We start from the raw sequence: 23,200 nt of genomic DNA, 5'->3' as shown, positions 1-23,200 counted from the left end.
CACTGAACTGAGGATATACTTCAAAAACTTTCAAATAGTACTTATGATTTTTTTAAAAATAAAGGTCAATGGGAGGTGCTGGTTGGCCAGCACTTTTGAAATATATGTATTCAAGAGCTTATTTATAAGTCCCTATTTTTGAAAATCCTGGGCTAAATCCTTAACACAGTGCTTCATTCTTTCATAATACCCTAGGATTAATTACCTTTGAGAATGATTTGCAAATTTTTGTAATAATGTGCACCAAGATCAGAGGGTTTCAAACATCCTTGCATTTTCTTCTTACATGCGTTCATGTACAGACACACACACTCACACACACAAGTCCAGGTTTAACATTGTATACACACATGAAACCAAAACAGATTATTGCCTTCCAGCATACACAAGAAGATGGCCCTCTATCCAGCATTACAATGGGTCTCCCAAACCCTTCTAATCCTAAGGAACCAAGTTCCCCTAAGATAGACAGATATATAAACAAATAGTGTACTTTAGATTACATTTTGGTACCAAGCTTTCTATGAAATTTACACAATAAAAATAAACATTACAGTCTCTCACTTTTTTATTTTATTTATTTGATCAACAATTTTCTTTTTCCTTCTCTGCCTGTCTCACTATATTTAAATTTAACCTACTATTTATTTTTGCCCATCCTTCATCTAAATCTGTCCATAGAGACACCCCTTTTCTTTTCCCTCTCCTTCCATTCTTCATATCTGCTTTTCTGAAACCCTTCTCGCTCCCTCTCCCATTCCCTTCTTTCTCATGGGAATGTCTTTTCCCGCATGTGCCTCCTCTAGAGTAAATTGTCTGAAAAATGTATTTTTCGGGATACTGAAACTATTTGCAAATTTTGGTTGAATGCAGTGAATAGGGGTTTTTTTGGGGGGGGGGGGGGCGGGAGGGAGGAAGAGAAAAAAACAAGACAACAACTATTTTTTGGAAATGTCCAAATGTTTTGTTTCACCATTTTTGAAACAAACAGTTTCCACATTTCATTCCAAATCAACATTTTCTAAATGAAATGCTGATTCAAATCTGCATTTGACCTAAATGAACTTTTTCATTTTTTTCATTTGGGTGAGAAAAACCGAAAAAATTCCATTTTGGTTAGAAACTAAACAATTTTTTAGTTTTATTTTGTGGTTCAACACCAAACGGAAAAAACAGTTATTCATTCAGGTTCTTTTCCTTCCAGCTGGTGTCCTTCTCCCCCATCAAAACAGTCTTACCTATGACATCTCCCCCAACAACTGTAGCCTCTGCCCTCTCTTTCCTTGCCAGCCATCTACATTTTTCCCATTTCTGAGATCACTTTCTTCCCCTACAGACTCTGCTTGCGTCCTCCTCTGCCCTTTTGAGAAAATCCCTTTGCATTTCTTCCTCCTCACCTACAACCCCCCATCTCATCTTCCATCTGGAGCCTTTCCTATCCCTATCTTCCATGTCTTTCTTTCTCTCTTCCCCTCTGGCATTTCTCCATCTCCTCTCACATTGTTCTCCCTCACCCTTAACCTGTTGATTTATCCCTTCCCCAGTTGTTCCTGAACAACTTCTTCTCCAGAGCCATCCCTGTACCCTACGGTCTCTCACCTTCCACTGCTCCTCCATACCTTCCCCTTTGCCTGGGTCTCATCTCTCTGCCTCTCTAGGGGGTTTCATTCATAGCTCTTGGCCCCAGAATGCTCTTCCTTCCTCACACCCTCAAGTCTTTCACCCACTACACTAATGCCTCCTTCTCCTATACTCACTCTTTCTAAGATCTTTTCCTGTTCTTCACTCTCTCACTAGAAGATTATGCAGGGCGTCAGAAGCTGTAAGGCAGATATTTTGGTAAGGCTCCTCCCATTAGTACTTTGCAGCAGAAGTACTGCCAACACCAAGCATTTGAAAATCAAGAGACAGGCTCCCAAAATCATAAGATTGACTTAAAGATTAGGAAATTTTAAAAATAATAAATTTTGTGTTCTTTACATTTGTCCTCTGGTTTTTAACCATGTCGAGTTCTCTTAAATCACATTTTCAAGCTTTTCTATGCAACCACGAGCATTAGAATCTTTTTTTTTAAAATAGAAGCAGAGATTCTTACCTAATTACAGCACTTGATCCCAGGAGCTGGGGCTTAAAGAAAAACACTAAATATTGAAAACTTGCAATAAAATTGTGAGAACTGGCAACAAAACTGTAATGAGGCAGAGTTGGGAAGAAGGAGACAGCAGGAGGCAAACTACTAAAAAAGCAACTACACAGTGCATTCAGCAGGTGCTTCCACTAGTGGTAGCAACTCATAAAAGCAAGGATTCTCTCTTCCTGCTAAGCCACACCCAGCCATCTAGGGAGGCTGTGAGCAGTAGTGTGGAGATTGTGCCACCTACTGCCTCCCCAAAGCGTTATCCCTGGCTTCCTCAATGCCCATGGAGGTATATTTTTCAGGCATATCCTCTCTATTCACCAATGCTGGAGCACTACAGATGTTTCTCCAACCCATAGTCCAGAGGCTTGCAAAGCCATAATATAGACCTACACGGTATAAAGGAAGTACTTCATCACTGAAATTGAGACACTTTTGGGGTTGAATGAAGCAACTATTTAACAAGCACACAGCAATTTCTCAACAGTTTAAGGCAGTAAGTGAATGCCATATCCAGTTGAAATGAATCAGAACAAGGCAAAAATTGCTACTTTACCTTTTAAATCAACATTTTTTAAAACGTGACTGCTAATTTTGATTGTCACTTATATATCTAAGATATAGAAGGAAAAGAGAGCTCTGTAGATTTAGAGAAATGAATACATTCTTTTCTTCTTAAATGTTCATGTCATTGTGATATATATGCATAGTACAGCAGCTAGAAAAATCATTACACTGGCACTCCTACAGAAATGATTTTCTGTTGCAGTTGTAAGTCACTTATCAGTAAAAAACTGAGAAAATATGTCTCCTTTTTATAGAACCTATATGTGACCAACATCTTTACTCCATTTATCATCATTTGTGAAAAAATTCTCCCTCTGGTGCTGATGTGATTATTTTGTCTTTACAGTTGGACAGGTTATTCATTTTAGAAAAGTTAAAGGTTATCAAAAAGGAAAGTTAGTTAGCAGTCACTACAATTCTCTGAAGTTAATATCCTACATAGAACTCCAACTCTTGGTTTATGTACTCTGTTAAATGGCACTGGCATACTGTCAAATTCTAGACTTCCCTAAAATTCCTAGTTGAGGTATCAGTTGTAAGCCACACACTGGATATATGTGGTTCATTGCTAATCATTTTCATAAATCATAAATCTCTAGCTCCTTCTTTAAAGAGTGATTAGCTCTACATTTTGACTCTTAAAACTATTTACTGATTGAAAAATGGAAGGCTGTAAGATCAACAAGAATACACTGATTACTTGCCTACTGACAATTGTCAGTAACAAGTGGAACACATTCAATTTCAACACAAGCGATGAATAGGTTCAACACGAGCGATGAATAGGTGACAGAATGCGTATAGTTGATGAATAAATGCACAACTGATGTGTTTGTATGATGAAAATGTAGGCGCTTGTAAAACATTTTATGACACTGAAGTCTAGCAGGTAATTTGGATTCTTTTAGAGTATCCTGTAAAGAAGAATGCTTTGAGGAAGTGGACTAATCTCACCTGCTTTTTAATATGGTACTATACTGGGACGAGATTCTTGCACAAATGAATTGAGTTTATGAGACTTCCCACCAAAAATTCTTAGGAAAGTTAAGGGTGTGGCCACATAACAGTTATTTAAATGCATATTAACTCTCAAAAATGCAAGAGATGAAAGAAGAAGAAAACCAAAACCTAAAACCCAATTAGAATATTAGAAAATTTATCTTTTTTTCCACTGAACAGACATCCCAGGGATTGGTTTACATTTTGAAGTCTATCTCTAGAAAAAAATGAATGGACACTATTTCCTTAGAAAATGAAAACACAGGTTTCCAACCATTCTTTGATGTGGTACATATCATTGACCCTGATGTTCCACAGCATGTTACAAATCAAAAGTTAAGAACTTTTGAGATGAGACTTTAGTTGATTAAAATTTAGTCCTGGGCACTATCTCTCATCAGGGAAGATTAACAAACTAGGTTCTACCTCTGTCTTTTATGTTTGATTTTTTTAAACACATTGCAGTAAACTGAAGTGTTTTTGTATGCTGTAGAAAAATTCTTCCTTGGCCTCAGATTGAACCTAGCGCTTTTGAGGCAGATATGACTTTTTGTCAATATTAGAAAAGGGTGGTGGTTGGTGCAAAATCAGACTTATAATGAAAATTCAGTTGCAACCTTAAACTATGAAACAACTGCCATCATGCCATAATCATGGGTATTTATTGAAGCAGTTACTAACTGACTGGAATGGGATTTATGCACGTGCTTGAAGTTAAGCTTGTATTTAAGTGATTTCCTGAATAGGGAAGTATTCTAATGTGTGCCCCTCCACCCCCACGAACATGATACAGTTCTGCGGTGACCTAGAATCCTATTTTCGACGTCTCCGATTCAAGGAATGTTTCCAACATACCTCTGAACAACATTCTAATCCACAGAGACCTCCCTACCAACACTACAAAAAGAAGGATTCTAGGAGGACTCCTCCTGAAGGTCGAAACAGCAGACTGGACTTCTACATAGAGTGCTTCCGCAGATGTGCACGGGCTGAAATTGTGGAAAAGCAGCATCACTTGCCCCATAACCTCAGCCATGTGGAACACAATGCCATCCACGGCCTCAGAAACAACTCTGACATCATAATCAAAAAGGCTGACAAAGGAAGTGCTGTTGTCATCATGAATAGGTCGGAATATGAACAAGAGGCTGCTCGGCAGCTCTCCAACACCACTTTCCACAAGCCATTACCCTCTGATCCCACTGAGAGTTACCAAAAGAAACTACAGCATCTGCTCAAGAAACTCCCTGAAAAAGCACAAGATCAAATCTGCACAGACACACCCCTGGAACCCCGACCTGGGATATTCTATCTCCTACCCAAGATCCATAAACCTGGAAATCCTGGGCACCCTATCATCTCAGGCATTGGCACCCTGACAGCAGGATTGTCTGGCTATGTAGACTCCCTCCTCAGGCCCTACGCTACCAGCACTCCCAGCTACCTTCGAGACACCACTGACTTCCTGAGGAAACTACAATCCATCGGTGATCTTCCTGATAACACCATCCTGGCCACTATGGATGTAGAAGCCCTCTACACCAACATTCCACACAAAGATGGACTACAAGCCGTCAAGAACACTATCCCCGATAATGTCACGGCTAACCTGACATCAGGTGGCTGAACTTTGTGACTTTGTCCTTACCCATAACTATTTTACATTTGGGGACAATGTATACCTTCAAATCAGCGGCACTGCTATGGGTACCCGCATGGCCCCACAGTATGCCAACATTTTTATGGCTGACTTAGAACAACGCTTCCTCAGCTCTCGTCCCCTAACAGCCCTACTCTACTTGCGCTATATTGATGACATCTTCATCATCTGGACCCATGGAAAAGAAGCCCTTGAGGAATTCCACCCTGATTTCAACAATTTCCATCCCACCATCAACCTCAGCCTGGTCCAGTCCACACAAGAGTTCCACTTCCTGGACACTACAGTGCTAATAAACGATGGTCACATAAACACCACCCTATACCGGAAACCTACTGACCGCTATTCCTACCTACATGCCTCCAGCTTTCACCCTGACCACACCACACGATCCATTGTCTACAGCCAAGCTCTGCGATACAACCGCATTTGCTCCAACCCCTCAGACAGAGACAAACACCTACAAGATTTCTATCAAGCATTCTTACAACTACAATACCCACCTGCGGAAGTGAAGAAACAGATTGATAGAGCCAGAAGAGTTCCCAGAAGTCACCTACTACAGGACAGGCCTAACAAAGAAAATAACAGAACGCCACTAGCTGTCACCTTCAGCCCCCAACTAAAACCTCTCCAACGCATTATTAAGGATCTACAACCTATCCTGAAGGATGACCCAACACTCTCACAAATTTTGGGAGACAGGCCAGTCCTTGCCTACAGACAGCCCCCCAACCTGAAGCAAATACTCACCAGCAACCACATACCACACAACAGTACCACTAACCCAGGAACCCATCCTTGCAACAAAGCCCATTGACAACTGTGCCCACATATCTATTCAGGGGACAGCATCACAGGGCCTAATAATATCAGCCACACTAGCAGAGGCTCGTTCACCTGCACATCCACCAATGTGATATATGCCATCATGTGCCAGCAATGCCCCTCTGCCATGTACATTGCTCAAACTGGACAGTCTCTACGTAAAAGAATAAATGGACACAAATCAGATGTCAAGAATTATAACATTCATAAATCAGTCGGAGAACACTTCAATCTCTCTGGTCACGCGATTACAGACATGAAAGTTGCGATATTACAACAAAAAAACTTCAAATCCAGACTCCAGCAAGAGACTGCTGAATTGGAATTCATTTGCAAATTGGATACAATTAACTTAGGCTTGAATAGAGACTGGGAGTGGCTAAGTCATTATGCAAGGTAACCTATTTCCCCTTGTTTTTTCCTACCCAGATGTTCTTGTTAAACCCTGGATTTGTGCTGGAAATAGCCCACCTTGATTATCATACACATTGTAAGGAGAGTGATCACTTTAGATAAGCTATTACCAGCAGGAGAGCGGGGTGGGGGGAGGTATTTTTTCATGCTTTGTGTGTATAAAAAGATCTTCTACACTTTCCACAGTATGCATCCGATGAAGTGAGCTGTAGCTCACGAAAGCTTACGCTCAAATAAATTGGTTAGTCTCTAAGGTGCCACAAGTACTCTGATTCTTATGGGTGTTTTCCTGAATTGTAGCCTTAGTTTGGCTGTTGATGTCAGCAAACTCCCAATGCTATATAAAGACCATGCTAACAAAAGATGTATTACGAAGATGATCTTTGCAATACTGAATTACATGAAATTACTGGAACTAAGGTATAGATACAATTAAGGTACCAAAAATGGATTATTTAGAGTGAAACCCTACATATCCTTACAGCATCTTCTTACAAAAACTGTCCTATACAAGTCAAATGAAAAATACAAACAACATACAACAGCCAGAAATCACAAGAATTTAGACCATGGATTGCATGGTTATCCAATTTCATTAAGTCGCCATAATAAATAAATTTTAGAAAACAGATCACTAGTTAACGAGCAAATGTATTATATTAGTACTGTACCTGCTGCTGATCTCTAACTGCAGCTTCCATCTTGACCCTATCGTCATAGAGATCCATAAGGTATTCTTTATCAGTTAAATAATATTTCTGAAAGATCTGATACTCTTGTGCTAACCGCAAATTTTCTTTTATCATCTGCTCCAGAGTAATCTAAAGAGAAAGGTTACGGATTACACTTATTGAAAGATATCTGCTTATAACTATAACATTTTTCTTAACTTTTATCAGTTATGCACATTTATACAATATACACACAGTGGGTGAAATCCTGATCCCAGTGAAGTCAATGGCAAACTCTCATTGAATTTAATGGAGTCAGGATTTCACACAGTGCATTTATGTCATAGGTTCAAATTATTAATAAATGTTCTGCCCACAAAACAATGTTAAAAATAGCTAAACTAGCAACTACTGACTTTTCTGTGCTATTTCATAAACTCTCTTTCTGCCAAAAAAGATAATGTACATTTCCTTAGTTTCTACAGAATGTCAAACGCTTCCCTATAATGATTTTACTTTTCAGTGTTCTCACTAGGCTGAGTGATACTATGCAATTGCCATATATTTATGATTAAAGTATTGTAGTATTTCTAGTCCCAGATTAGACTGAACTGATTTTTAAAGGCACATCTGAATTTTTCTCTTCTAGAGGGCAGAGTTAAGGCTTTTGGGGTGCTCTAATATGTAGTTCCATAACTTAACATGTTTGGATTTCTTTTAAGTTTAACATTAACTTTGAATTTCTTGGGTTTATAATGCCTGATTATGAAATAATCACATCATCCCTGTAGTGTATTTAACCTTAAATTAATTATATACACTCTCAATAGTAACTCCATTTTAACTTAGTTTTTCTCTGGGAATTTCTTTTTTGTTATTTTAATAAATAAACCCTGAACAAGAAAGTGAATGTTATCATGTAATGTTTCTAATGCTTTGAATATGTGAAGTATCACTCTTAAATAACTATTTTAATTTTAAGTTCTGTGGCCAGATTCATCAATATACTCGGGCTACTTTACTCCAGTCCGGAGCAGCACAAAATTGCCAGAGCATACTGGGCAATTAAACTGGGTTTAAGGCACCTTTGCATTGCTAGAGCTGTGCAAAGCAACCAGCGTGCACCCCATCAGCCTCCTCTTAGCCTCCATCTTCCCTTGCACAAACACATTAAACTCCCCTTCCCTGTGCATTCAACTGCATGCATATTCACCATGAAACTCCCTCTGCCTTCTGCACTTCCCCTGCATAACCTGGCATACACACATCCCTCTATCATGCCCCACATTCTCCCTCCCCTACATCAGCCACATTCCCTTCTGCTCATACATCCCAGTTCCTCCCTTCTGCCACCCACATTCTCTTGGTCTCGCCTTCACACACACACGCATACACAACTAGTTTCCCCCTCTTTCCTGCCTTCCCTGTTAAGCAGATCTGGTGCAACAAAGAATTTAAAAAAAATAGGATTAATGATAATTTTTTGTCAATTCCTTACAACTGGAAGTTTCTTCTTCAGCAGATGGTAGTGAATAATGTTCTATTACAGGCAATTTCATGAAGAATTGACCTTTTGAAGTGGCTACCATCTCCTATTGTTCTCAATTCGAATGAGGACAAATCTATGCTACAGCACTACATCAGCACAGCTGCACTTCTTCACCAGATACGCAATGTTGAAAGGAGAGTGATCTCCCGTCAGCATAATTACTCCCCCTCAGTGAGAAACGGAAGCTATGTTGGTGGAAGAGAGTCTCCTACCGACATAGCACTGGTATGGACAGCGCAAAACATATGTCACTTGGAGAGGGAGGACTTTTTCACACCTCTGAGTGACATAAGTTATATGGACTTTTGCGGTAGTGTAGACCTGCCCTGAGGCCACAAGCTGCCCTCAGTTACAATGCCCTCTTTCGAAAGGCCACTGCCTCCAACTGTTTCCCCAAAATACCAAAGCCTAGCTGCCCTTAGGGAAGATGGTGGACCCCTATGCAGTGAAGAGTCAGTGATGAGCTGCCAAAATCTTAACAACTGGTTCCCTCCTCACCCCACGAGGGGGTCGTTGCCCATCCCCGCCCCCCGGGACTCCTGCCCCATCCAACCTCCCGCGTTCCTTGACGCCCCCCCCCCCCCGGACCCCTGCCCCATCCACCCCCCTCCCTTGTCCCCTGACTGCACCCAGAACCGGGCAGGAGGGTCTCGTGGGCCACTGTAGTGGGTGCCCATCCCACCCCTAAGAGCCAGAGGGATCTGCCAGGGAGCGAGGTGGGGAGTCCCGGTGGTGCTTACCTGGGGCAGCTCCCAGGAAGCATCGGCAGGTTCCTCAGGCTCCTAAGGGCGGGGGAGCGTAGCTGGTGGGGGAGCGGCCGTTCCCCCCACTGATCACATCAAAAGTGGCACCTTAGGCACCGACTCCCTGGGTGCTCTGGGACTGGAGCACCCACTGGGAAAATTTCGTGGGTGCAGAGCACCCACTGGCAGCTCCCCACCCTGCACCCAGCCCCAGCTCACCTCGCCTCCGCCCCTGAACGCGCCGCCCGCTCTGCTTCTCCACCTCCCACCCCCATCCCAGCTTCCTGCAAATCAGCTGTTCAGCGGGAAGCTGGGGAGGGCTGAGAAGCAGGCAGCGGCTTCCCGCTCAGGCCGAGGGTGGTGGAGGTGAGCTGGGGCGCAGAGCGGTTCCCCTGCGTGCCCCCCGGGTTACCTGCTGCAGCGCAGGCAGCCCTCCTCACACCCCCCCACCCCAGCTCACCTCCCTCCTCCCTGGGCCTGAGTGCGAAGCTGCCACCTGCTTCTCAGCCCGCCCCAGCTTCCCACGTGAACAGCTGATTCGCGGGAAGCCTGGGGTGGGGGCGGAGAAGCAGAGCAGAGCGGTGTGTTCAGGGGAGGAGGCGGAGGCAGAGCGCAGGTGAGCTGGGGCTGGGGGTGGGGCGGGGAGCTGCCAGTGGGTGCTCTGCACCCACCAAATTTTCCCCTTGGGTGCTCCAGGGTTGGAGCACCCATGGAGTCAGCGCCTAAGGTGTCACTTTTGGCCGGTTAAATTTAGAAGCACTTTTAGAACTGGTTGTCCCTCGTGGAACAACCGGTTCTAAAAGGGCTTCTAAATTTAACAACCGGTTCTAGTGAACTGGTGCGAACCAGCTCCAGCTCATCGCTGTGAAGAGTAGAGAAACCACTAGGGCAGCTTGTGGCTGAGTACCTGGAGAAAGCTAGGATCTAGCACCATCTTTAAAAGGGTCTGTTCTTCATGGTATTCTCTGAATTTTCCCCGGGGCTGGAGCACCGATGGGGAAAATTTGGTTGGTGCAGAGCACCCACGGCAGCTCCCCACCCCACGCCCGGCCCCAGCTCATCTCACCTCCGCTCCGCCTCCGCCCCTGAATGCGCCGCCCCGCTCTGCTTCTCCGCCTCCCACCCCCATCCCGCGAATCAGATTTTTTCTTCATCCTCTATTTAAGAAGGCATTTTCAGTTATGAAAGTTCAAGGAGCCTATATCATTTTGTTACTGACAGCATTATGGACCAAAAAAAGGTCTGATTAAAAAATTTAGTGTTAAGGACCCAATGTTAAATTAATTTAATTTCCATCAATGGATTTCATTGGAAATTCTAAAAACACTTATTCTATACTCAAGGAATAAATGCTATAATTTTGCAGAGGTTATGCTATATTTTTCACATATAATAATGAGGCCAAATCTCTGGTTTAAGTGTAAAATTGAAACTTAACTAGAGACAAAATAAAAGACAAAAACAATGTTTGGCAATACTTGTTATTACTGAAAGAGCTCACAAAAACACTATATAATTTCAGAAAGATGTAGTCATGAAACACTTCAAATATATTAAGAACTGAAACAAATTATGACATTAGAATGTACAGTTATATTTATAAACAAAGAAAGGTTATATTAAATCCCCCCCAGCCTTGCAGTTGCTGTCATTATGGAATATTCCAATTTATTGTTATTTTTTATTTGTATTAGCATAGAACCTAGGAGCACTAGTCATGAACCAGAACTCCATTGTGCAAGGTGCTGTACAAACAGAATAAGAAGACTGTCTCTGCCCCAAAGAGCCTACAAACTAAGGATGAGAGAAGAGACAGCAGATGAATACAGACAGATAGATAAGTACAAGAAAATAAGGATAAAATATTGGTCGGAATGACAATAAGGGATCTCAGCACACCAGTGCCCTAACTGCTGTTGATTTTTTTGTAGGCATCAGAGAAAAACAGAGTTTTAAAGAGGGCTCTGAAGAAGGAGAATGAGATAGCTTTGCAGATGTTTATGGGGAGCTCCTCCTAAGCACGAGGGGCAGCATGGGAGAAAACACAAAGATGCTTGTTTGAAAATCTAACAAGTGGAAAAGGGAGACTGGCATTGTGGTTTGATTAGAGGGAGGAGTAAACATCTTGATAGCTAACGAGAGATAGGTAAGGGGGCATAGGATAAGGGCATAAGAAGGGCCTGGAGAATGAAGACAAAGAGCCTATGTTGGATGTGACAGAGAAAGGGAAACTAGTGGAGGGATGCAAAGAGAGCTGTGGCATAGTCAAAGCAATAATCTTTGTGATAGTATTCTGAACGGATATGAATAAAGCATTGCATTTATCAAAGCCAGAGGCTGCAGAAATTGAGACACAAGATGAGGAGTGCCTGGATAGGAGTTTTAGCTGTGTGGATGGATAGGAAAGGCTGTATCTTAGATGTTATGTAGAAAGCATTGGCAAGATTTAAATATAGCTTGGATGTGCAGACCTAGAGAAAAGTCCAAGTCAAAGATGACATCCAGGTTACAGGCCTGAGTGATAGGAAGGATGGTGGTGTTGTCCACAGTGATCAAGGAGGTGGCCAGGAGGGATTTTCTGTCGGTGTGGGGGAATTAAGAATTCTGTTTTAGCCATGTTGAGGTAGAGTTCATGGCTAGACATTCATGAGGATGTGTCAAAAAGACAGGTTAAGATTTATTTTGGACAGCAGCCAGGTCTTGGGCAGAGAAGTAGATCTGTGAGTTGTCATCATAGAGATTGTAGTTGAACTTGTGTTTACAGATATTGCCCAGAGATAAGGGCTAGAGGGAGAAAAGAAGGGGTTTAAGAACACCAGATCTCTCTGGAATCCCACAAAAAGTTGGAGATGGGATGAAGTGAGCCTTCTGAAGGACATACTGAAGGAGAGATTAAAGACACAGGAGGAGAACCAGGACAGGACAAATTGTTTGTTTCTCAGTAGAGTGCATTTATTTTCTGAGCCATTTCTGCTAATTTGAATATTAAGATTATATAAAGATATATTATTTATATTGGAAAAGAAAAGCGCTTAAAATGTTGGTATGTCTGATGGAATGTTTTTGTAGTAAAACATGCAAAATAATATTTTCTTTAGAAATACAATTTAAAGTTATAATTGTAAGTCTGATATTCCATAATTATTTATTTACACTTACATTTGTAACATTAATGTGCAAAATCCTACCAACTACCTTAGTTGAATGAGATTCAAAATATCCTTTACCCATAAAATGAGGGGAAATGCAACTTCTTGTTTTTCAAATGTTTTGTTCCCTTTTTTATATAAATCAGTGAAAGTCAAAGTCATGTTATATTTTTTCCTTAAGAAATTAGTAAGAAATGTATATACCAAACTTAAACACGCTCTCATAACAGAAGATAAACTAGGTCACCACTACTGTATACAAATGTCTGAACAGTCAAAAGTCTTCATTTCTTGAATTTCATCCTTAAGCAGAACACAGCCTGGCCAAACACTTGGTCAAATGGTATGATGAAACACCAGGTCATTTTCATCTTTAAAAATTGAGGAAGCAAATGATCCATGTTTTGTTATTCACAAAAAATAGATAAACTAGTAAATTCATGAAGACTGGCAGAGAACAAAAGTTAGAGTATGCTGAAATTTCACAATGTACTCAGCTCAAATTCTACAGTGTATGCAAGTACAAAATTGTGCAAATTTTGAAAATATAAATTCTACCATGTATTATTACATTGACCGTGAAGAAAAAATTAAATAGTTTTTTGAATCTTAATTACCATCCAAGCATTCTGTGCTGCTTGTTATGTCCAAACTTAAGGAAGTTTAACACCCCTTGCCTTCCTCGATCGCAGGAAAACAAACAAAACAAACAAACAAAAAATATGTATTATGGCAAAGATTATCTCCTTGCTCATGCTGTTTTTGCCACTGCAAACCAGGGTACAGCTCACTGGGGGGGGGTATGTTATGGTGTTGGAAAGAGTACACATCCTTCTCTCTGATGGGAATGAAAAGGATGGATGTGTGCAGGGTAGTTCACCCACAGAGTCCAGGAAATACACTTGATTCAACACATACCTTCTGTAGCTACTACCAGAAAGGAAAGCTGTCCTTACCTGATGAAAGATGTTGCTGATAGAATTCTACCACCTCACTGGCACACAGCCAAGTGCAGTTTTTTACCATGTTAAGCCAATGGGGGTGGACTCAAGCCCCACAAAGAGAATAAACACCGAACATTAAAAGAGTATATATTTTACAAAAAGATGAATAAAATTCTGTAGAAAGAATTGTCACAATTGTATGACCTTTTCTTAAAGAGTAAAACACATGGAAAATTGTCTGATATAAAACTATGAAGACCAACAAAAATTATTGACTTAAATTTAGAGGTTAGGAAATGTATTTATACATTTATTTCTAACGGAAAACCATTAGAAAGCTCTCGTGCATACTGAAGGTCCCTTAATTGTTCCAGTAGTAAAGGAACTAGAACTTGGAGACTATGACATTCTACTTAAATTGTCAGGTCACATGATTAGAGATGCTCCCCCAGGGTTCTAAATTGTTACGCTTTGTAGTCAGAATCTGAACCTCTCTTACTTCTGAGATCTGAACCTAAGAATGTGGAAGTGTCATATCCAATACAGTTCAGACTGCCAAACCAATCACAGTGAAAAATTATGCACTGTAAACAGAAATACATAGATAAAGCAAATATTAACAATGAACACTACACATAAGTTATATAAATAACCCTAAAATACATCAAACACAATTACTTAAAAATAGGTATAATTTGATATTGCCTATGTATATTCTGGGTGCAACTATTCATTTATTTACAATTCTTTAAAGCACTTACTCAAAGTATGGGGTTCTGAAATTTGGGAAATCTACTAGCTAGTTTATTTTTCATGTCAAAGTAACAAAAATATAACCTGTACATTTATCATTTTACAGTGAAATACCAATATGTTATCCCATCATGTTACATAAATAGAATATAAATGATGAACAATGAAAAAGCTAATTTTCCTTATTAAATTATGAACAATGACTATCAAAAATAAGGTTGTTTCATGTTATTCAAATATAGAACAAACAACTCTGTTTTAATTTTAGTTTCCATAGCAATAAAGGTTTTCTAAGGAAAATGGAGATTCAGGATGCTATTTTTACAGATGATACATAGTAATTGCTAAATCCTCAATAGACAAATCAATTAACATTTTTTATCACCATACATTCCTATAATAACAACTGCTACATAGTGCAGTCTCCCAATATACCAATGTCTGTGTAAAGTACAGATCTGAATGAAGAGCTGCTCAAGCCAACAGGCTCAGTCTGGTAAGACAGAAGAGGACGTTAGTCAGCAGAGGAAAGCACTTTGAATAAATGGAATATGCAGCTATTACAATATGTTGCAATCCACCTTCTAAGCGGGGCAGGTCGAGAAGGGTACACCACCCCAATATTTCCTGGCCGACTTTGGTTACAGAATGTGTAACAACGTTTATTCTAGTTTTAGAGGTTACGAGTTTGAGCAGTATTCCCTATTTTAAGTGTATGAATTATGTTGGAATTGGTAATTCCTCTAAAATCAGAGCAAGATTTTAAAGTGCACCCACAGAATCCATCCAGTTCCAAGTCCAGTTCAACATTCTGGTGCTTATCTACAAAGCCCTGAAAGAGCATGTGGTCTGGCTTTCTCAGACTCTCTCTCTCTTCGGGTATGTCTACACAGCAACTACATACTCACAGCTGGCCCATATTAGCCAACTCAGGCCCATGGGGCTTGGGCTGCGGGGCTGTTTCATTGCTGTGTAGACGTCCAGGCTCAGGCTCAAGCCCAAGCTCTAGTACCTTGTGGCATGGGAGGTCCCAGAGCTTGGGCACCAGCCCAAGCCTAGACGTCTACACAGCAATGAAACAGCCCCGTAGCCCAAGCCCTGAGAGCCCAAGTTGGCTGGCCAGGGCCAGCTGCGGCTTTTTATTTGCTGTGTAAACATATTTTGGGGTCCTAGAACAGAAGGTGGCATCAGCAGGGAACTGGTTGATGGAACCTAGTTTATGCATTGGGGCTGGAGGCAGAGCTTTCCCAGAAAAAGGCATTGAGCCACAAAACAGACTTCCAAAGTTTAGACAGACCTTGAGTCTTGTGACCTTTAGAACACGGTAGAAGACTTATCTCTTTGGGTAGTTATTTTCACAATGACAGGGTGGGGTCATTTGGTTTTTCTCTGAGTTGACAGGTTTCAGAGTAGCAGCCGTGTTAGTCTGTATTCACAAAAAGAAAAGGAGTACTTGTGGCACCTTAGAGACTAACCAATTTTTTTGAGCATAAGCTTTCATGAGCTACAGCTCACTTCATCGGATGCATAAAGTGGAAAGTACAATGAGGAGATTTTATATATAAATACAGACCATGAAAAAATATACATTGTAAGGAGAGTGATCACTTAAGATGAGCTATTACCAGCAGGAGAGTGGGGTGGGGGGAGAGAAAACCTTTTGAAGTGATAATCAACGTGGGCCATTTCCAGCACATTTCCAGGAGTTAACAAGAACGCCTGAGGAACAGTGGGGGGGGGGGGAAAGGAATAAACAAGGGGAAATAGTTTCACTTAGTATAATGACTCAACCACTCCCAGTCTCTATTCAAGCCTAAGTTAATTGTATCCAATTTGCAAATTAATTCCAATTCAGCAGTCTCTCGTTGGAGTCTTTTTTCGAAGTTTTTTTGTTGAAGGACAGTCACTTTGAGATCAGAAATCGAGTGACCAGAGAGATTGAAGTGTTCTCCGACTGATTTATGAATGTTATAATTCTTGACATCTGATATGTGTCCATTTATTCTTTTACGTAGAGACTGTCCGGTTTGGCCAATGTACATGGCAGAGGGGCATTGCTGGCACATGATGGCATATATCACATTGGTAGATGTGCAGGTGAACCAGCCTCTGATAGTGTGGCTGATGTGATTAGGCCCTATGATGGTGTCCCCTGAATAGATATGTGGGCACAGTTGGCAACGAGCTTTGTTGCAAGGATAGGTTCCTGGATTAGTGGTTCTGTTGTGTGGTGTGTGGTTGCTGGTGAGTATTTGCTTCAGGTTGGGGAGCTGTCTGTAAGCAAGGACCGGCCTGTCTCCCAAGATCTGTGAGAATGATGCGTCGTCCTTCAGGATAGGTTGTAGATCCTTGATAATGCGTTGGAGAGGTTTTAGTTGGGGGCTGAAGGTGACGGCTAGTGGCGTTCTGTTATTTTCTTTGTTGGGCCTGTCCTGTAGTAGGTAACTTCTGGGTACTCTTCTGGCTCTGTCAATTTGTTTCTTCACTTCAGCAGCTGGGTATTGTAGTTGTAAGAATGGAGATAGAGATTTTGTAGGTGTTTATCTCTGTCTGAGGGGTTGGAGCAAATGCGGTTGTATCTTAGAGCTTGGCTGTAGACAATGGATCGTGTGGTGTAGTCTGCCATGTACATTGGGCAAACTGGACAGTCTCCTTGTAAAAGAATAAATGGACACAAATCAGATGTCAAGAATTATAACATTCATAATTGGAATTAATTTGCAAATTGGATACAATTAACTTAGGCTTGAATAGAGACTGGGAGTGGTTGAGTCATTATACTAAGTGAAACTATTTCCCCTTGTTTATTCCTCCTCCTCCTCCCGCCATCCCCCCTGTTCCTCAGATGTTCTTGTTAACTCCTGGAAATGGCCCACCTTGATTATCACTTCAAAAGGTTTTCTCTCCCCCCACCCCACTCTCCTGCTGGTAATAGCTCATCTTAAGTGATCACTCTCCTTACAATGTATATTTTTTCATGGTCTGTATTTATATATAAAATCTCCTCACTGTACTTTCCACTTTATGCATCCGATGAAGTGAGCTGTAGCTCACAAAAGCTTATGCTCAAAAAAATTGGTTAGTCTCTAAGGTGCAACAAGTACTCCTTTCCTTTTTTCTCTGAGTTGAGTGCTTCAAATTAGAGGTTTTTGGAGTAGACCAAAGGGCAGAAATTCATACCCCATTCAAAAATCATCCTTGAACTCAGTAATATTAAGAGTATTCAAATACTATGGACACGTTAGAAACCTGGAAATAATAAAAGCAAAGATGTAGAGATGATTGCCTCCCTTAGTAAATTATGAGGAGTGTGGAAGACACAGCTTGCTTCCAGGATGGCACCTTGATTTAGGGACATATATGGGCTGCCATTAATATGTTCACAATCAGTATTTGCAAGTAATTAACATTTCTGCAGTCTTCACATTACTGTCATATACTCAGAGAATACTAGGAAAACTGTGGAAAAGTTAACAACTTGCAAATGGTAAATAAACATCAATGTTGTAATTGCCACCAATGTCTGGCATTTGAGGACCACACCAGCCAAAGTATATAAGGCCCATTAAAAAAAAAAAAAAAAAAAAGCCTCAGGCATGGAAAATTATTCTAAAAGAGCAAGAGAAGACCAAAAAGAGAAATTGTGTGTCTTCTCCAGAAGTTAAGCAAACTTACTGTGGAAAATATTTCTCTCCTTACAGATTGAGAGTTTGCTGGTGAAACCAATTCTTCCTGTGTTTGGTATGAAAACTCAAACTGCTGCAGAATTGTAAGTTAAATGCACTTTCACTCCTTCCCAAATCTCCCCTCACTTACCTGTCTCATCACAAAAAAGGCTGGGCAAAAGGGACATTCATCATATTTAAACTTAAAAGTAATTTTTTTGTTTTCTTCTAGGTCCTACAAAGTTTCTACCTGCAGCTTGTCCCAGGCCAGAACTCTAGCTTGAACTCCACCAGTGACATGTGAAATGTAATGGGCAGGTGCCACAAATTTTATGCTAATTGCATGCCAGTTACTAAGGAAATTCATAGGATGCAGATTCTACAATGATTCAGTGCACACAGACACCTGGAATTGTGCTTCCACTCCAAACTTTCCCCCAGACTGTCTCAACTTGTGCCCCCATCCTTACCACAGAATGATTGTTTATCTTGTAATTCTGCTTTTCTAAAATGGCTCAGGAAGGGTTTTCATTAATTTAGTCAAGACCCCATTAAAGTCCCATGACTCAGGGAATTTCAGTGGGGGGACTGGAAAAAATGTTAGCATGACAGAAATGGACAAAGAATAATGCTCTGAAGAATCAATCAGAAAGTACAGTGAAGAATCTGGAAAATGCTGCAACAAAGCTGAATCAAGACTCCATGCACTTCTGACTGACAAGGAAGTGCTTGAAAAAGAATTTAAGATATCACAGGAACAAATGAATGGATGTAAAAAAGTAAAAAGTAAAAAAGTAAAAAAAGTACATATTGAGAGTGCAAGTGAAAATGCAAAGGCAAAAATAGGCAAGAGAATAAATAACACTGCTGTTGGAGAAAATGTAAATGAGCACAGTCTGCAAAACAAAAAAGGCAGCATGAGGAAGACATCTAGTCATTCAAACATCAGAACAGAAAATAAGCAAATTCTTTAAAGAAGGAGAAAGAGTGACAGCATGACAAGATCCATGAAGATGGTGGTAAAATGCTTTAGACCCACAGAAGCCCACTAGAAATTTTTGAGAAACAGACCTCTTTAATCCAATGCTTTTGTATTTTACTGAGAAAAATATCCAAACAAAAATGATACAAACCATTCTGTTAAAATGTCATGTACAATCTAGAGCCCTCATTATGAACTGAGGTTTGCTAGGCCTGATCCTTGTCCTCATGGAGTGTACCACTGAGTCAGTAAAAGAGAAATCATCTACTTTGAACAAAGCAAATATATGAGTTCAAAGGGATTCCATTTGAGGTTAGATGTAAAATTTAACAGGTCTTTATGCTGGATTGAGGTTCAGAAGTTTGTGAAAAAGGTTCTGAAACTGTTTAGGATTGAGAACTTTTTTGGTTCTCCTCTCTGATCCCTACAATTTATATATTTTGTCTAAAACACAAAAAATCAGTTTACAATTTCATTATTGCTTTCAGCATAACATAGTTTTAGACTGTTAAACACAAACTTATTTGCCTATTATTGCCTCATTAAATTTTCTTCTACATCATCACAATTTGATTACACATACCTGTCAATACTTTAGAGCAGATTAAGTGAGACAATGGCTTTTCTTTTAGCACTCTCTTGGGAAAAACTCAACCGTATAGTTACATATCCATTTATTTCTTCCAATTTGAACAGTCTTGAGATTTATAAAGCCCTCCTATTTACTCACATTTTTAGTAATGTACATTTTCACTTCACCGAGGGAAAAGGCTGATCACTCACAGAAAGGTCACTTAACACTACAGAGACCCTTTCTTTCTATAATTACAAAGAATAATATCTTTGCATTGGTAGTGCTGCAAAGAGTGGAAGATGCAAATAAATAATGTGCCCTCTTGTTGGCCCACAGAATTCAAACTCCAATGCAATAATCAAAAGTTATTCTAATTATACAGCTGTAAAAAATCCTAGATTGAAAGAGTTCAGGAGGCAGTAACAAAGTTCATCAAAGTAATATTGCACTACATACCTTGAAAAAAAACTGCATAGTTTGCATAGTTACTTGGAGTGGTAGAGTGGTCTGAATACAGAGATTCCAGGATTAATGATGTCACATTTTGATGTACTTACTGTGCTCTATAAAATGAATATGATAATAATAGATATAATCTAAAATACCTGGAAAAGTATGATGGTTTACAGGATGACATTTTCTTTCACTGTAACAAAACATAACAATATTTAGCACTTAACCCTATTCTTGCACATTAATTCGTGTGTCTTCAGTGGAGCGCTATGTAGCAACAGCAATCAGCTTGCAGAATTGGGGTCCTAGTCTTCTTTAATGCTTAGCCAAACAGTCGTCTGTAGCAATCATTCACCATTTGGTCCGTTCCTACGAGGCCTCAAGGGTTTGATGGCCTGAGAGTCCAACATCAGAACAGACTCGATGAACACATGTAATAAGGGGGGGTCTGCCTCTGGGCCACCTCTACTTCTCGGTTGGTGGAATTTTATCCCAGCTGTTACAAGCTACCCAGACAATGGCATTCACTAGAATGTCTTGTGGCATTCTCGCGACATATCTGAAAAGCATGAGGCTCTAGGATCCTCCTAGTGCTTTTCATTTTTCAAAGTGATATACAATAAAAGCATTAACTAACTAACTCTATCAACATTCATTTGATGATGGTAAACATTATTGTTACTTAGTTCTGAAGAAAAAGCTCTGGAAGCAATCTTTTAGGTTTTAATGTTGGCTAATCAAAATTATGTACTTTGGTTCACTGACAAGCCATTTTGCATCAATGAACTTCAACATAGTAATAATGCACGTGGCTGACATCCAGCAGTCTTCTTAGTTGAGATTTTTTTTTAAAATTTGCATTTTATGTAGTAATGCAATGCCCATTTACACAGTGAAAAAATGAAGTTTCTGGCTTTCTTAATTATACTTTATAAAGGAATTTCATTGTATAGTGTAACCTCTGGTATAACATTTCATTCTTCTCAGGTTTTTCATGGAAGTCTGAAGTCCAGAAATGAATGACTGAAAACTGCCAAAACTCTTTACTTTGTTGCTTTCGTGTATGCTATTAGGCTCGTTTGATAATTAAGATTAAAATTAAACATTAAGGTGATTTTTCATGGTCTTGCTCCGGTTTATTTTTTCATTTTACAATAATAGCTTAAAATTTACAGGCTACTGTGAACAACTACAATCAAGTCAGTGTCTAAAGGACTAAGCACTGCATTCAGTTGTTCTCTTCTTAAGGTTCCTTATAGAATTGGTCAGAAATTTTCTGTTAGGAGTTTTTTTCCAATGGAAAATGCCTTTTTGGCCAAAACAAACATTTTTGGCAGAAAATTTCATTTTATTCAAAAATTGTTGAAAAATTTCAATTAGTTTCAGTGAAAGAAAAAGAAATACTTTTTATTTTTAAACTTTTCTTATCCCCCCTCTATTTTTCCAGTGGGAAAATGAATGAATGAATGACAAAGTGTTTTATCCCCCTTGGAAAGAAAATATTTCAAAAACTCCCAAGAAAATTTAGTTCAGAAAATTGTCATTGAAAAAACCCAACAGAAAATAACAGAAAATTTCAAACAAAATGAAATATATTAATTGCTTTAATTTTTTTTATCATCTCTATTTCCATACTTGATAATCTATATCTATATATTTGTCATGCAATTATAAAAGTAAATGTTACAGCACTATGAGTCTGGCCCTATAACTGAGGATGGTGGGAAATGCCACACAAAAGTTCCAATCATTCAATATGCAATGGCCTGTATTCTATATAAGAGCCCACACAGCACTGTTTTAATATACTGCACTAATTCCTTGTTCAATTCTGGATTTGCTTGAAGATTCTGGTCCAAATATTCAAAGCCCTTAATGGGCTGGATCCCAGGTACCTCAGAGACCATCTAACTTGCCATGACCCACAATAGCTTTAATGCACAGAGATCCCAGAAAAAACTCCTGGTGACCAGGAAAAGGGTGTTCTTAGTAGGAGTCCACTGGCTGTGCAACTCTCTGCTTCAAGAGACCAGGATGAGGTTGCATCTTACCACCTTTAGGGTGAAGTTTACAAATCACTCTATCTTTTAAAAGGGGAATGAGGAGAACCTGGGGAATTATAGATCAGTCAGCTTAACTGATACCTGGAAAGACACTGGAACAAATTATTAATCAATTTGTAAGCACCTGGAGGATATTAAGCTGATAAGGAATAGCCAGCATGGATTTGTCAAGAACAAATCATGCCCTCCTTACCTAATTTCCTTTTTTGACAGGGTTACTGGCTTAGGGGATAGAGAGAAAGCACTAGACATAATTTATCTTGATTTTAGTAAAGTTTTTGACACAGTCCCACATGACATTCTCATAAACAAACTAGGGAAATGTAGTCTAGATGAAATTACCATAAAGTGGGTGCACATCTGGTTGAAAGACCATACTTAAAGAGTAGTTATCATGCTTTGTGATTAGACTGGGGGTGTGTGTGTTTAGTGAGGTCCTGAAGGGGTCTGTCCTTGGTGTGCTACTATTCAATATTTTCATTAATGACTTGGATAAGGGAGTGGAGAGTATGCTTATAAAATTTGAGGATATCACCAATCTGGGAGGGGTTGCAAGCACTTTGGAGGGCAGGATTAGACTTCAAACAGATCTTGATAAATTGGAGACCTGATCTAAAACCAGTAAGTACTAATTCAATAAGAAGAAATTAAATAAAGATAAGTGCAAAGCATTTTACTTAGGAAGGAAAAATCTAATGCACAAATACAAAACGGGAAATAACTGGCTAGGTGGTAATACTGCAGAAAAATCATGAGCTTTTCACAGAAGTCCTTCATTATACATTTCCTTTGTTCAAAAACACAGATTTCACCATCCTTACCTACATGTGAGAACAAAGAAGATTCTATTTTAAAATGAAAAATACATATTTTGTACTGGTGCTATTCACTATCTTGTGTTATGTAGCTCATAAGGCTTCCAGCCACCTCATCTTGGGTTGCTATGCAGTCAGATCTCACATGGTAAACAAGGGCAGGACTGGTCAGTACTTCTTTAGGAGAGCTCTAATGAATATATAGATGCTGAACAAACTAGCATTGGTGATCCA

General features: G+C 39.8%; 1 protein-coding gene across 1 annotated transcript in view; it reads right to left on the bottom strand.

Moving 5' to 3' along the window:
- CCDC178 (coiled-coil domain containing 178) overlaps window positions 1-23,200 on the bottom strand; it is a 368,653-nt gene that overhangs the window by 106,214 nt on the left and 239,239 nt on the right. The window contains 1 exon segment of the mRNA XM_077809023.1: window positions 7,277-7,426. Within this exon segment, the coding sequence (XP_077665149.1) occupies window positions 7,277-7,426 (150 nt within the window).

Source organism: Eretmochelys imbricata, chromosome 2, assembly GCF_965152235.1.
Source record: "Eretmochelys imbricata isolate rEreImb1 chromosome 2, rEreImb1.hap1, whole genome shotgun sequence".
NCBI lineage: Eukaryota > Metazoa > Chordata > Testudines > Cheloniidae > Eretmochelys > Eretmochelys imbricata.
This window is presented reverse-complemented; position numbering and strand designations above follow the sequence as displayed.